Source organism: Elephantulus edwardii, unplaced genomic scaffold (assembly GCF_000299155.1).
Source record: "Elephantulus edwardii isolate Elephantulus edwardi_28Jun2011 unplaced genomic scaffold, EleEdw1.0 scaffold00102, whole genome shotgun sequence".
Taxonomy (NCBI): Eukaryota; Metazoa; Chordata; class Mammalia; order Macroscelidea; family Macroscelididae; genus Elephantulus; species Elephantulus edwardii.
The window spans coordinates 2136244-2152873 of NW_006399852.1; the positions used below are offsets into that span (position 1 = coordinate 2136244).

Genomic DNA, 16630 nt, shown 5'->3' on the forward strand with positions numbered 1-16630 from the left:
ATCAGAACCAGCAGCTGGTCCACCAGGTCACACTCCCAGGCTTTAATGTCTAAGAGCTCAGTTACCCAGCGTGTGTTTCCATGTAAAGGCTAGCAGTTCACTCTGAAAGCATTTGCATTTTCAAACATAAAGAACACAAATTGTTCAACATCCATGCTATGCCTCGCCTACTCAGAGTGCAATCTGAAGTAGGCTTTCAAGAAGAACGCAATTTAAAACAAAACGAAAACACAACAAGCTAACAAAAATCCACAAACTTTAGGAAGATGTTTTCATAATTATTGCCAAAATGCTGACTTACAACTATGTCTCATAAAGATCCCTGTTGAGCTGCTAATTACAAGATCGGTAATTCAAATCCACAAGCCACTCCCAGGAAGAACCACGAGCTGTTCTTGTCCTACAAAGATTCACAGCCTCAAAAACTAGATGGAGGGTCATCATGGAATCAATTCGGCAGCACTGGGATTTAGGGTTATTATCAATGAGTCATGATCGCAATGTTGTTGTTGTTGTCGTTATGTGCCGTTGAGTCACTTGAGACTCATAGCAAACCTATGTACAAAAGCCCTAAGCCCCGCTCTATCCTGTGCCAACCTCATTATCTGACACACCTTCTCCTGCCACCCCAATCACAGAATCAATTCATCTCATCAAGGGTCTTCCTCTCCTGTGCTGTCCCTCCACCCTCCCAAGCATGACATCCCTCTCCAAGGACTCGTCCCTCCTTGCAAAATGTCCAAAGTGTGTAGACTAAGCTTCAGAATCTTTGACTCCAAGGAGCAGCCTGGCTTCACCCTCTCTAGGACAAGCCTGCTTCTTCTTCTTGGACCTTGCAGTCCAAGGTAAATTTAACACTCTTCTCGAGCACCACAGCTCAAAGGCATCAATTCTCTTTCCATCATCCCTAGTCATTGTCCAGGTTGCCAATGCATAGCACACAAATGTGAAGACTATAGCCTGGATCCAGCACACATTAGTCTCCAGCCTCATGTTGTAGCTCTTCAGTCCTCTTGAGAGGTCCCTGACAGCTGACTTTGCCAATGCAATTCATCTCTCGATTTCCTGGCTGCTGTTACCAAGAGTGTTGACTGTGGAGCCAAGGAAACTAAAACTGTTAACTATCTCAATCTCTTCAACATCCATACTGATGCTGCCAGTTGGCCCAGTGGTGAGAATCCTGGTTTTCTTGATGTTGAGCTTCAATCTGTATTGAAGGCTGCAGTCCTTTACTATCATCACAATAGTAACTTATTTCCTCTGTGGCCAGCTGAGTTGATTCTGACTCAGCAAAGACCCTGGAGAGCTGTCCCATAGAGCTACTAAGGAAACAGACTGACCACCACTTATTTCCCTATACAGTGACCTGTGGGTTTGAACTACTGATCTTTTGGTTATTACCAGCCAAGTGCTTAACTGTTGCACCATCAGTGACTCCTTAATAATTGAGTTGTTGTTATGAGGTGTCATCAAGCTGGTTCATAACTGCCCCATGTACAACCAAACAATACACTGCCGGCCCCTGTATTGTCTCCACCTTCTCTGAAGCACTTGAACCCACAGCTCCGTTCACTGTGTCAATCCACCTCACTGAGCGTCTTTCTCTTTCCTACTGACCTGGTACTTTATCAAGCATGCAAGAAAATGTAAAGAATGTTAAAGCCATTAGGTAAAAGTTCGGTGGGTTTGTACACAATCTCAAGTTACCTCCCCACAGATTATTTATTAATTCAAAGGGAAAACTACATCATGGTTCTCCAAGGAATCATGGCATGTAAGAAAGCAACCAGATATAAAAGACCTGAGCCCCTTGCACAATGGGACAAACTGATGTCATGTGTCATGTGGTGCAAAGCACTGAAAACACAGCACAAGAGACACATGACATAAATTCACAAAAGAACCAATGAAGCCCAAGTCAAAGGGCATTTTGCCAAATGGTAAAATTTAAAAAGTCAATAGCATACAAGAGACAGACTGGAAACCCCCTTCAGATTAAATGTGACAAAAGAGACATGGCATGTAAAAAAGTAACAAGCAACTGAGCAGAAGGAAATATTAGAGTTCTTACCAGGGCAGAGAAACTTAAAGATGAACTGGGTGTTAGAGAAGGGAAAAAAGCCCTCATTGCCATCAAGTCAGAATTGACTCATAGTTGACCCCCCAACAGGTTTTCACAGGCTGTAAATCGCACAGAAAGAGATTGTCTGTCTTCCTCCTGAAGAGCTACTCTTGGATGCAAACCTCGGTGCTTTGGTTCAGAAGCACTAGGCTACTGATGTTTCTGATGTTGGAAAAAGCTCATGATAATCTCCTTGATTTGCTCATATATTCTGGTTCTGTAAGAAGGTGCCCTAGTGTTGCAGTGGTTAAACAGTCAGCTGCCCATCACGACGTGGCTGATTTGAACTCTGCAGCTGCTCCACCCACATGAGAAAGATCTGGCAGCTGTGATGACTGTGGTGAAGGTTTGGAGCTGCAGCAAACGTATGGTGATGTTTCTTTTCTGCCTTCAAATTCAAAACCCACTGTCATCGGGATGGCCCATCTACCTCCTGTGGAGTTCCTGGTGGATTCAGACCTGAGCAGAGGTGCGGCCTTTGGGTTGGCAACTTCCTATCGGCTGCTAGGGTGACTTGATGGCAATGAGATAAAGCCCTTGTCCTGAGGACAAACGTGCTCAGGTGGTTAGTGGTGAAGCCCATGATGTCTCCAACTTCCTCTCAGATAGTAATATCATCATCATCATCATCATCAGAATTTACATACATGTATAGGAAAAAGAAAGCAGGAACATGTGAATGCCAGCAATTGGTCAGTGAAGTGAAGTTTACATGCAGGTTCATTGTACCTTTCTTATAACATTTCAATACATTTAAAAATTGCTCAGAACCATTTTGAAAATGGAAAGAGGGGAAGAGTGTCACCTTTTATCAAGTTCTAGTAACAGAGAAATGAAGACCAATGGAGTGAAAATACTAAAATGGCTCGGAAACACTGAGTTCCAATAGACTATTTTGCAAGAACAAAGGTGAAATGGCCTTGCAGGGGGAAGGCTGGGAGTTGTCCGTAGCGTGAGTATGTGTGTTTTCAATTTTCTGTCGGCCTCAGCAGAGACTAACAGTCGCTCTCTTGGCCACAGGAGCCCCGCCACATTTTACTAAGTGGAGGCTAAACACATGGAAAGAATGATCTCCCACATTGAGGGGAAGCGACCAAGGTTAGAACAAGTGTGGTGAGTCAGTCCCTCTCGCTGCCGAAAGGATTCAGTGACACCAACAGAGGCCGGAGTTCTGGCCTGAGTGAGGACATTCAAATACTCAAGAATGTGACCATGGTGTAAGCAAGACCTAGAAACAGGCCACTCATGTGTCGCCCCTGCCCAGTGCTCCATTCCTCACCACCATAACACAAAGACTGTCGATTCTAATTCACGGTGACCCCCCGTATGTCAACTAGAATTGTGCTTCATGAAGCCTGTTGTTGTTGTTGTTGTTGTTGTTATGTGCCATTGAGTCAAGAAGGACTCAAAGCAATCTTATGAACAGCAGATCTGAACCCTGCCCTATCCTGTGCCCTCACCACCACCCCGGGCACACTGGACCCCACTGCCACAGTCACTGTGTCATTCCATCTCATTGAGGTTTTCCTCTCTTCCGCTGACCCTCCACCTTTCCAGGGAACCAGAGTTCTTTGTCTCCTTAGATGCAAGGATGGCAAAGCTTCATTTCACATACTTTAAGCATGTTGCCAAAAAGGGCCATTTCTTGGAAATAGACAAGTAGTTTGCAATGATAGGTGGTTTAGGAAGTCAACTGTCAAGCTTTATTTCTGAAGCTTTTCTGGGGAGACTTGAACCTCCAACCTTCCAGTTAACAGCTAAGTGTGTCAATCATCCAATGCCCCTGGAGCCTGCCATCCTACCTCTAGTTTCTAGTGAATGTCAACTGCATTTCAGCCATGACATTCTCAAGTCCCTGGGGTGACACAGTGCAACCACAAAGAAGAGAGGCTCGTGGTCTTTGCATACTTTCCTGGCGAATCACCTCTGTCCTCGGTCAACCTTGCTGAGCGCCTTCAGGTTCGCAGGCTTCCCTTCCCTGGGCTGCCTCGGGGCCAGCAGCACATGCACACACACACTGGGCAGACTGGGCAGGGCTGTGCCGTAAAGCACACACACGCGCCCTCTCACCGTGTGCTATTCATTCCTGAAATACTTTCTTCTTAAATCCTTCTATGCTTCTCTTGGCAGGAAACTGAGTGGCTCCTTGCCAGAGGAAGCGTCTGTTTAAAGATTTGGGCTTTCTTAAAACTTCCTTACCTCCAAATATCACAAATAGAAAGTTCTAGGGAAAAGACAGGCAATGGAATAAAAGAAATTGTAATTAAAAAGGTTGGGGTGGGGAGGTGACAACACACACCATTTGTTTTGTTTGGGGGTTGGTGGTGGTTTTGTTGTTGTTTATTTGTTTTTAAAGTTGCCTCAAAGGAATACTGGAAATAGGTATAACATAGAATTACCTTCCATGAGAGTAGAAATTAGAGGGGCTAAGTCAGGAAAGGGAAGTAAAAACACGACCTCGCCCAGGAAAGGTTGGAGAGCACTTCCTGCCCTCTGGTAAACTTGCTCACTCCCAAGGTCAACTACCACAGTGGGGAGGGACGAGTATGGAATTGCTGCACTAGTCTAGCATGCATTTCCTATTTATGCCTTGCTGTATTTTACAAGTTTTATCCTTTGATGTAGTTGTTGTGTACCATCCTGTTGGAACTGACCCATAGCTGTCTCTCTTGCGGCTTTTCAGAGGCTGTAAATCACACAGAAGGGGAAAAATTGTATGTATGGAAGGAGACTGCTCATCTTTCTCACACAAAGCAGCTAGTGGACTCGAACCATGTACCTCTGCATTGGCAGCACAATTCCTTACCACTGAGCCCTAAAAAAAAAGAATTCATGTAGAAGAAGACAGTCCATTTGGTTGCACTGCTTTTTCTCTCTTCCCATGCTCATTCCCACATATTTCTTGAGGATTTACCGGCAAACATGGTGTGGCCTCGCTCTCCACAGTCCTTGGACACAGCATCACTGGACTACACAGCACACACGTCCCCCCTCTAACACATGTGCCCACAGCACAGAAGAGCATGACCTCCAAGTCAACAGGACTTCCACACACGATCAGCCCCTTGCTTCCCATCAGCCTGGACTTAAGGGACAGACCCTTTCTGGGAGATTCTGACACTGGGCGAAGGGCGGACTTACTTTCTTTCCACTTCTGGTGTTGATGCGGTGCTACTGAAGCCCAGGGACTCCTAGAAGAGAAGATTCGAGCGTCAATGCAGGCGGAACAACAGCCTTCATCTGACGTGCACAGAGCATCACATTTTTAAAAACAAGGAAAGAGGCAGAAGCAGAAATAGATGATTAAAGGCACTGTGCTTACTTCGATCTGGGACCGCAGCTGAAGTGACGTGGGGATGGCATCAGGTTTCTCCTAAAACAAAACAGATGCTGGTTTAATGAGACTTCCACACGTGGCATACCCCCAAAGACAAAGCAGTGTAAGAAGAGACGGGAGGATATGGGAAGTGCTGGGGGAGAGTGGGAGGAGATGGTGGGGGCAAACAGAGTTTCCACAAAACTAGTGTTTTTAAATTGAGAGCTCTGGTCTCTTAAAATGGAATTGTTTTCCAAACTCCACTGCTTAACACTAATGACAATTTTATTGCAGAAGGGAAACAGCATGGTCCAAAGGAAGGTTACAGCTAATTATAGGTAAAATAATTCCCTGAGTATATACTATATACAGTAGCTCTGATGACTTAGGCAGTAGGGAGTTGTGCTAGTAACTCAAAGGTCATGCCTCTTTAGGAGTTCAAATCCACCAATGGCTCCTAGGAAGAAAGCTAGTTAATCTCTCCCCATGAGAGTTACAGTCTCGAAAATCCCACAGGAAGATCAGCTATGAGTTAATTTTAACTCACCAGTATAAACAGAGCTGAGTTATAGATACAGTGTCTTTATGACACTGAGCTGTGTCATATACGACACTTAGGTCTTATCTAACACATGTACGACTCATCAGTTATTTTTTTAGTTACAAAATAGTTCCAACTTGATTTTAAAGTTCTAATTCTATTCAGAGTATTTTATAAAATTGGGCCAAATGTTTCAAGCACATTTAAGACATGGGAAACCTAATTTGATATTATTTCCAGTCCTGAGAATTCACCAAGCTTTATATCAAAGTCACACATTTCATCATTAACACAATACAGAACTTGATCAATGTCTTTAATCTTGTTGGAATATAAAAGTAGCAGTGATACACAGAAATCTGCATAACTACTTATTATATTTGTAAACCAACAGGTAACAGCAATCCAGCACACCAAGAAATTAAAACATATTGCCATTCAGTCAGAACTGACTCACAGCTGATCTTTGAGTGCATTTCCAAAGCTGTAAATCACCAGGAGATCGCCCATCTTTCTCCTGTGGAATTGTTGACCAGTTTGAACTACCAAAGAGACACAGCCTTTGGGAGACCTGCACAACTCCCAATGGACTCGACCACAGGAACTCCTTCGTGCACGAATAAAAACATAAACATGAACGTGCAGAGATGAGGAGAACGGGATGATTTGGGACATGCATCTTAAAAGAGAAAGCCTGAGTTTTAAAAAACTGGCAACTCAATCACCCTTAGTCCTGGAGTATAAATTGATAGATAGGTTGGTAACTAGATCAATTTTAATGTGTGTGTGTGTGTGTGTCTATCTGTCTGTCTAGTGGCCTTATGGTAAGAAACTGAACTGCAGTCCCAAAGGCACACAGAAGGATGGGCAGTCTCCTCCTGTGATATTTACTGTCTGTGAAAACCTGCTGAAGGGCCAGCTAAGGGTCAGTTACAAATTGATGGAAGACAACAACAACAAAAAGTGTGTGTGTGTGTGTGTGTGTGTGTGTGTGTGATTAAAAAACTGTGATATTTCATGATGTAATGTAATTTCCGGGTTTTCTTTGATGGAAAAAGGGGAGTGGAGAAGGCCCAGGGAAGGGACGGATGAAATCAAGCCACAAGCTGGTATTTGTTGAAGTACGGTGATGGTGATGATATTTGGGAGTCTAAAATACAGCTGTTTCTCTCTATCTTTTAAATCTTCCACAGTAAAACTTTTGAAACAACAGAGGTAATAATTGTATGGTCTAAACGATTTTGATATTTCAATCTTGAGAAAATGGCTGGGTCACCAAGGCTCTGCCTTGTCTTTAACACTTGATGAATATCTTTGTTCATTAGCGAGAACAGTGCGCAGTAATCAAGATTTAGATGTTACGAGCATGAAGAAATACATTCTGAAATTGTAAACAACTAGAAAGTATTTAAGAAAGTACTGATCCGTTTCCTTTCATTTCTTGATCACTTCATTAGTAACCAATTATGACAATAGTGTAAAAAATCTAGTATTACTCGACATTAACACATGGTGAGGTAGGAGGTGAAAGTACTACTGGCTGGGATTGTTAAAGACATGTGCCAACTTGGCAGGGCCATGATTCTCAGTCCTTTGGTAGGTATGTGATGATGTAATAATTTTCCATTCTGTAATTTGATGTAGCCATGCTCTATTTTCACACAAGGACCTGTGCTGGATTTTAACTTACTCATCAATAACTGATCAAAGGGTGTATATCACAGTTAAAGATGACATGATTATTGATTTTACACTAGACAGAATATTCTTTAAAAAAAGTTTTTCCTGCCATTGTTGCCAGGTGTCATCAAGGACAGCTCACAGCGACCCTCTCCCTGAACTCTGACCTGCCCAGTGCCACCTTCATCGTCTCTGACACACTTGAGTCCACTGCTGTAGTTACTGTGTCAGTTCATCTCATTGGGGATCTTCCTCTCCTTTGATGACCCTCCACCTTTCCAAGCACAGTGTCCCTTTCTAAGGAATAGCCTTTCCTAACAACATGCCCCAAGTCTGTGAAAAAAAAATAGATGTATGGAACTCAATCTATGTAGAAAGCAGTGCATTGTTTTGCCATACCTTAGTTAAAAATAACAAATATCATTCATATATAAACTCTTAACTTTCCTATCTTCATGAAGCATAACAATAAAAATTAAATGAAAATATAAATGAGTCCCAGGATATATATGTATATATGGGCATGCACATGCATTACGAGTGTGCACAGTAAAAAGGTCTGAAATGATAGACACTTAATAGCAGTAGATCTAGTCTCTTGTTTGCTTTGTAATTTTTATGATTCTATACTCCTGTTACATATATTTAAAAAAATAAATTAGGTCAAGAAAGGCTTAAAAATACAATTTCTAACCTCATGTGTTTCACAGTAATAGACAGTAAGCTGCCAGATTATTACCACATTCTGTTTTCATACCTATCTTTAGGTTCAGTTTTTACGTAAGTGGAAACAAGCACCGTATGTCATCTAGTAAAAGGTCTTATTGTTGTTGATTGCCTTTGAGTCAAGCACGACTCATAGGACCCTATGAACAAAAGGCCTGAAGCCCCTCTACAACTATGAACATTTATCAAAGTTCATAATTTCAAAGGTCTTAGTATGTAGTATAAACTGTATCTTTCTGTGCATGAAATATTAACAAACACTGATACACTAAAACATCTTTAACAAAATAAAGTAAGAAGTGTTTTGAAGCTTGTTGCAAAATAGTATTCCTTTGTAACTACAAACCATCCAATGTACCTGAAATCTTTAATATCATAAACTTTACAGGGATTGGTTCCCAGTTACAAGTTGTACAAGTCAGATGTTTGTAACTTGGGGAATGTCTGCATCTGTATGTATATTTATAAATACTTGAGAAAGTATCTGAAAAGATTTTTACATAGCAACACATTATTCAAGAATATATTCCTTTTGCATTTAAAAAAATCATCATGAATGTTCTAAAAATGAAATCTAGTAAGAAAATTACAAATTGCATCTCCAAAAATTTAACTAAATATTTACCTAAGAAATATGGAAAGAATGAATCAAAAACCAACCTTTCCATAAAATTTCTTTAAAATCACAGTTTTTTTAAAAAAGGGAAAATATGAAAAGATAATTTCTTGAATTATGTATTGTGTGCACTAAAATACTCCATGGGTATGTTAAAATTTCCATAAAATATATTCATTTTATGAATAATAAATCCTTTCCCTCCACCTTTTGACTGAAAGAGACTATGTAGTACTATATAGTTTATTTGTTTTCAATAACTCAGGTGACAAAAAAATTACAGGGGGGAAACTTGAGACTCATTTCTTTTCAGTGTGGACAATTTCTGGAAACAATAGTTGCCCTAAACTGTTTATTATGCCTAATGCAGAAACAAGCAAACAGAGCAAACCTTTCAAGATGGAGTCAGTGGTTTGCCAAAACCAAAACAATCCAACCAAAAAAATATGAACACACGTGTATTTCTCCTACTTGTATAACTACAGTCACACTTAAAAGGCCATGGGCCAAATAAAACTAAAGTTCTGACCTGAAATGGCCCCATTTCACGGTAAAGGCCGCATTCCACTGTGGGATAGGCCAGAGGCAAAAATCTACGGCGGGCAGCATCAGAAGCTGAAAATCAATATGCCGCCCTTACCCCTACTCCACTTTCCTTGTGGCAATCCACATCTCTCTCCTCTCTGACTGCCAGTGTTTGAAGCCAACAATCTTCGCAGCTGGAAAAGTGGGCGGAATAAATCCCTTTCTTCTTCCAAAAATGGGGAAGGGGTGTGGAGACTCTCAGGAGCTCACCAAGTAGCCCAAAGCCAAGTTCCCCTCTTCCATGATAGGTACAGGAAGGGAGGGGTGGGTGGCGAGCAGAGAAAGTGGCATGTTTAGAAATATTCTGCTAAAAAGCAGAATGCCCCATGCCTGCCCTGGTGACCTCGGTCCGCTCACCATGGAGAACCCAGATCTGACATGCTGGGCAAAGTCACTGCTGGTGGCAGATTTTAAATCTTGCACGACTTTTACCAGTTTATAAGAAGACTGTGGAGAGGCAATCTGCCACTTGGCAAAGAAAATGATGTTTTCTTTCTCAGGAGAGATCCTTGTCCAGCAAGAGAGAAATGAGACAGAGAAACTTACAGGATCATCTACTTTAGAAAAAAAAAATTACCTTACATATGATGTCATCTTGGCTTTTATTTTATTTCCTCCTCACTTCAAATCAGCCCATGATATAAATCCTAACCAGTTATTTCCTCTCTTCTCAAGCTTTAAGCATTTGAGGAAAATCTTTGCACCTTAATTGTTATTTGAAATTCAAAAAGACCTTAATGGAGTTTTAAAAGTTCTAGTCTTAATCTTTGGGCAATCTACTGGCTGCTCTTGCTAGTTTAAGCCTTTTACCATGCACTGCAGATAATGGAGGAGAATGGTTTTAAAAAAAAAAGAAAGAAAGAAAGAAACAATTGGCTATAAATCATTAGGATGATACTGAATGGTTCAGGACCATAAGTGCCAAAACTACCAAAGATTATGTCAACGCTGTATGAACCAGCACCCACCCAAACCCACTGCCTTTAAGCGGATTCCCAGTAAATGCAGCCTTCCTTCAGGTATTCCAGGTTGTAAATTTTTATGAGACAAGGCAGCACATTGTTCTCTTTGGGGGTTGCTAGTGGATTCGAACCACTGACCTATCAGTGAGCAGTGTCATTAGCACAGCATGTACTTGGGCACCAAAGTGACTTAAGTATATATCGACCCAATAAAAATAAGCCCAACAATGAGTTAAAGTGCTAGTATGTCATTTGGCGACAGGTGCCTCTCCCCTCTGCCATTCTATTGTCCCCAAGAGAGCATGTTGGCTGGAGATATAAAGCCCTGATGGAAGAGCTGTAAAGATGGAGATTTCACCTCTGTGTCATAGTAACCACTCTTCCCAGATAACACACAAGCATCAGATGGCCTAATGCAAAGAAGCCATGAACACATAGCAGTGTAATCTAAAAATCGGCATATCTATGAAAGTATAATGCAGAACAAAACAAAAATTCCTAAAAAAATACCAGACTTAATTGGTCTTGTAGAAACAGGTGGAACATCCAACACTATGTCCTTTAAACATTTTCCCAACTTTGCTCTAAATCTACTCTCAGTCGGACATTCATTTATTGACATCAAGTCAGAACCGACCCACTGCCAATCCTCCGGTGGGTTTTCTGATGCTGTAAATAACACAGGAGGAGTCTGCCCATCCTTCTCCTTCAGAATGGCTGGTGGATTTGAACTATCAGAGAGAGAACCATCTTTAGATTAGCAGCGGGACTCTACCCACTACATCACCAGAGCTCCCTTGTGCCAAATAGGCAGATTTAGAAAATGAACAGTAACAACAAGGAAGACTGTTCTCCTCAGAACATTTAACTAGACAAGACCAGGGTGGTGGTGGGGGGACATTTACACAAGCAAAATATTCAGAAGGCAGGCTGACACAGAAAAGTGGGATGAACAGAAACAGAGAACGCAGGGTGGAAGTGAGGAAAGTGGTAGTAGACTGAAGGACTTTGTGACCCAAATCATAAAACAAAGCTATGTATAAACTAAGCTGGTGACTGTGGAACCAACGTGCTTTGTAAACTTTCACTTAAGTCACACTAGCACCTCCCCAAAACCTAACTAATGTGTATGCGTACCCCTTCCTGAAAGCAGGTATCTGTCAGGTTCCATTAAAGTGCTGCAAACGCAAGTCTTCCTTGCTGCTGCTGCTGCTGCTGTTCTCGGAAACCTCTCAGGCTCCCAGCCGTGGGACAGGGGCTTGCTCTCCTCAACTCACTGCTGTTGAGTTGGAACTGACTCATAACCAACTATCTAGTGGACTTTCATAAGCTGTAAATCACACTGCAGAACAGCTGGTGAACCCAACTGTGTGCTTCTGAGTTGACAGCACAATTTAAAACTAGGCCACTAGGGACCCCTGAAGAAGGCTACAAGGGTGTTTATTGGTCTGACTCGTTTGTGTTGAAGAATCACTATGCCACTGAACCTGGCTATTTTCTTGTATTATTCTTTGCTTGCAATTAAGTTCACAGGTTGGGACATGCACTTGATTTTATTTAAAATGTACCTTTGGGTTACAGAGTTATTCTGACACGTAAAATAGAAAGCTAAATAGCAAATACTTTTAAAAAGATCTATGTTTATCACAAAGAACTTGGGGAAAAATTGTAATGGCCGGTGCATTTAAGCTCCTCTATCTTATTTTACCTTTCAAAGTTCATTTCACCTCAATTTCTCTTTGGAAAAACAGGAAATGTTAGTCACGTTTATAGTTCCTATAAATTCATGGCCAGACTTAGGACGGTTTTCTTCTAATGAGGACAAGTAAACGGTAGAGCGCTCTCTCATCTCGTCACATCAAAGAAGAGAGGTTTCAAGGAAAATTATATTTTCACAGCTGATGATTGCAGTTCCACAAACTGCCACCTGAAAGGCTCTCAATAATTAACAGATCAGTGAATTTCTAGAAGCATTGATGACGAAAAAAACCCAGAGGGACAATTTGCACCTGGTCATTACTGTTCTGTGCGAAAATAATTGGGTCTTCTTACTAAACTGGTCCCTATTCCACAAAATTGCTTACATATTTATTTAAAGCTCATCATGTTCCCCAACCTATTTAAGATCACTTACAAAACTATATTCAGTAAGTTTAGGTGCTAAATTAACTGATACAAAGTAGGAAGAAGAGGAATGAAGGTGATAAAGGAAAACTGAACCAGGAATGAAGGTAGTTCTCAAAACAAGGGCTTTGAGGTCCTAGAAGAGATAGATCACAAATTCTGCACTTTCTAGTGGCAGTTGCTTCGAAAATCACCAGCAGCTCCTTGCAAGAAAAACAATCTCCTCCTGTGTGACTGAGATCTTCTGAAAACCTGCTAGAGGGTCAGCTAAAAAGTTCCAATTTGCAGCAATGAGCAATAAGCAAGACAGTGTTTGAAGCCTATAAAGACATCATCTCTGTTTTTATTTTAAAAGTGATATCCACCACTTACTGCTCACACTGGGTGGGGAAAGGTTCTCCTCTTGGTTTCAGTACAGTGGACGTGGCACTACACTGATAGATGTTATGAACATAGGCTCTAATTAACTAAGTCTCTTTGGTCCAGTGTATGCTTGAACTCCAGCAAGCTAGAGGGTGGTCCAGCAGCTGCTGGTGAAATCAGAAAGGACCCAACAAGGGGATCTATTCCCTTTGCACTGAGAGAGGACTGGGGAAACCCACGCCTGAGACAGGTCTGGGGAGCTAGGAGGATGTGTTCTATCACCCTGAAACACAGCTGTGACAAAAATCAATACACGGAAGTTAGAAAGAAACTAGCGGGTTAAGGACAGAGATAATCTGAATCTAAGCCTGTCAAGCTTGAGGCTCTAACATCTCACTTTAAACAATAGAGTATAAATATTTAAATTTCAATACTGTCTTAGAAAACAATGTTGGGCTATCACTTGAACAATACCAAGAACAGACCATGTAGCAAGCATTTCCCGTGGAGAGACAAAGAAGACCTAGCCTCAGACAGGAAAACAGGTCATTTGAACAAGATGCAAGCAAGATGTTAGAAGAATTCACTTTGTACTGCAAACAGAGCCGACACTAGTGTCATGTTTCATAAAGGTAAGGATCAAAAGGCACAGTGTCAGTGAAGACATTTTAATTATCCTCCAAACAGGACCAAACAAGCTTTATAAATCAGCTTTTCATCTTATGAAGAGAACTCAGCCTGAGTGACACTAAGAGATGCAGGCCATGCCCTTCTCAGTGCAGAGAAGACAATGCTAGCTCCATCTAGATGGGCCCCATCCATGGAGTTCATCCAACACCTGACTGTGGTTACTGCACACTCATCAAGCCATCTTCTTGGACTCGATCAGCATGAACCAAAAGCAACAGAGAGCAAGAAATGAACTTAATTCATTTTGTTCTCTGTCTGTCTGTCTTTCTCTCCCCCAGGCCCCTTCACATAATCATCCACCACTTTAACAACCATTTCTTGAGCATATACCATGTGCTAGGTAGCGTTCTGTTCAACAAGGACAAAATATTGCAAAGACAGACAGTGTCTTTATGGTGCTGGCGTTCTAGTGACTTCTACAGGGGCTTGTGGGAATCATTTGCATTTAATGTAAAAATCACAGGTGCACCAGGCAGCTGACATCTGGATAACTTGAGCAGGCTCTGGACGGCATATTTTCTGGGAGATAACCAAAACCAGGAGAGTTTCCTCTTCTGCAGTCTGGGAATTATATAAATAGAATTAATTGAAGGAACAGAGGCTTATTTACTCAGAGAGGGAAGGAAAACACAAACACATAAAGAGCTTCCAGAGCAGACAGGGGTGAGGTCTTGGGGTGGAGTGCCTCTGACTTTCCCTGAGGCAACAACCTGACAATGAAAGGCCCTCATACCCCGGCCCCTACTGGCGATGAGGGAAGGAGGGAGGGTTGAGGTGGAATAAGTGTAACTATGTTATTTAACAATATATAATGTTTATCAACTCAACTCATTGCTGTCCATTCTCAAGTGACTCGTAGCTGACACTCCAGCAGGTTTTGGAAGCTGTAAATCGAATGGGAGATTACCCATCTTCCTCCTCAGAGTCACTTGTGGATTAGAAGCACTAGAGAGATAAAATCTGGTTTACCAACCAGTGCCACTCTCTATGGGCAAAGCCACCCTAGAAAGCGATCCCTAGAAAGTCTATAAAGAAAGTGACCTTTGTCCATATGTGACTTGAATATGGATACGATGATTGATGGAAGCTATACGACCAGTGATTCAAGTACCAGCAGGGTCACCCATTGGAAATCAGGTTTCAGTGAATTTTCTAGATGAAGACAGGCTTGGAAGAAACACCTGGCAATCTCCTTCCAAAAACCAGCCAATGAAAACACTGTCCAATTCAACTGCTTCATACACAAAATCAGGAGGACCAATCACCGGAGGGAGGACATAATGTGGTAGAGCAAAGAGCCAGTGACGGTAAAGGAGACTTCTGGTGAGATAGACTATGAGGGACTATCGTGAGAAGATGTAGGACCAGGCAGTTGTCCTGTTCTCTGCATGCAGACCACCATGAGGCAGAGATGACTTGGAACAGTATGAATGTATTTACATGTCTATCCTTATTGTTGTTGTTGTTGCTGTTGTTGTTGTTCTGTGCCATCGAGTTGCCTGAAACTCATAGTGACCCTATGTACAAAAAACCTAAACCCTGCCTCTATCCTGTGCCAATATTATTGTCTCTGATACACCTACACCCATTACCCCAGTGACTGAATTAATTAATCTCATTGAGGGTCTTCCTCTCTTGCACTGTCCCTCCACCCTCCCAAGCATGATGTCCCTCTCTAAGGACTGGTCCTGCCTTGTAACATGTCCAAAGTATGTCAGATGAAGCTTCAGAATCCTTGCCTCCAAAGAGCAGCCTGGTTTCCTCCTCTCTAGGATGAACCTGTTTGTTCTCCTAGCAGTCCATGGTATATTCAGTACTCTTCTCCAGCACCATAGCTCGAAAGCATCAATTCTCCTTCTATTATCTTTTTTAACTGCTTAAAATGTTATTAATTTTAATGAACATTTACAGAGATTTTGGATTTCCATTCATTCATTGTTGCCTTTTTCTCCCTGCCCACTCCTCCCCTGCCCCAGTTCACTCTTCTCTTTGAAAAATAAAGGAAAAATTCCTTCACTGGTATACAATCCCCCTGCCCCGAGTACACTCCACTATGCAACCTTCATTCTGGGCTCTTGTCATATCCTTCTATTATCTTTAGTCATGGTCCAGTTTTTTGCTGCATAGCAAGTAATTGCAAAGACCATGGCCTGTATCAGGCACATTTTAGTCTCCAGACTGACATTGTTGCTCTTCAGTACTTTGGAGAGCAGACTTTCCCAATGCAATTTGTCTTTAAATTTCCTGGCTGCTGGTACCCAGAGTGTTGATTATAGAGCCAAGCAAACAGAAGCTATTGACAATCTCAATCTCTTCACCATCCATCATGATGCTGCCAATTGGCCCAGTGGTGAGAATCTTTTTTATTTTGCTGTTGAGCTTCATTCCATATTGAAGGCTGCAGGCCTTGACCTTTTCTAGCAAGTGCTTCAGGTCCTCCTCAGTTTCAACAAACAGGGTTGTGTCATCTGCATAACACAGATTGTTGATGAGTCTACCTTCAATCCCAATGCCACATTTCTCCTCATAGAGCCCAGCCTCCCGGATAATCTGTTCCACACATAGATTGAAAAGAGAGGGAGATAGGACGCATCCTTGGCAACACCCTTCTCAATTTTGAACCATGCAGGGTTTCCTTGCTCTGTTCTGACAACTGTCTCCTGGTCCGAGTATAGGTTTTGCATAAGCACAATCAAATGTTCTGGGATTCCCATTCTTTTTAGAGTCAACCACAGTTTGTTGTGATCCACACAGCCTTTGCATAGTCAATGAAATACAGATAGTCATTCTTCTGGTACTCTACTCTAAGCCAAGATCCATCTGATATTAGCTATAATATCCCTAGTACCACAGCCTCTTCTAAACCCAGCCTGCACTTCAGACAGTTAGTTCTCTGTTGATGTGC

The 16630-nt window shown here is 41.9% G+C and overlaps 1 protein-coding gene across 1 annotated transcript in view; it reads right to left on the minus strand.

The window, feature by feature from the left end:
* Nucleotides 1-16630, minus strand: part of SASH1 (SAM and SH3 domain containing 1) — a 283556-nt gene that overhangs the window by 132908 nt on the left and 134018 nt on the right. The window contains exons 3-4 of the mRNA XM_006891650.1: nt 5445-5495; nt 5264-5313 (exon numbers count right to left, since the gene is read on the minus strand). Of these exons, the coding sequence (XP_006891712.1) occupies nt 5264-5313; nt 5445-5495 (101 nt within the window). The remainder of the gene's footprint in view (nt 1-5263; nt 5314-5444; nt 5496-16630) is intronic.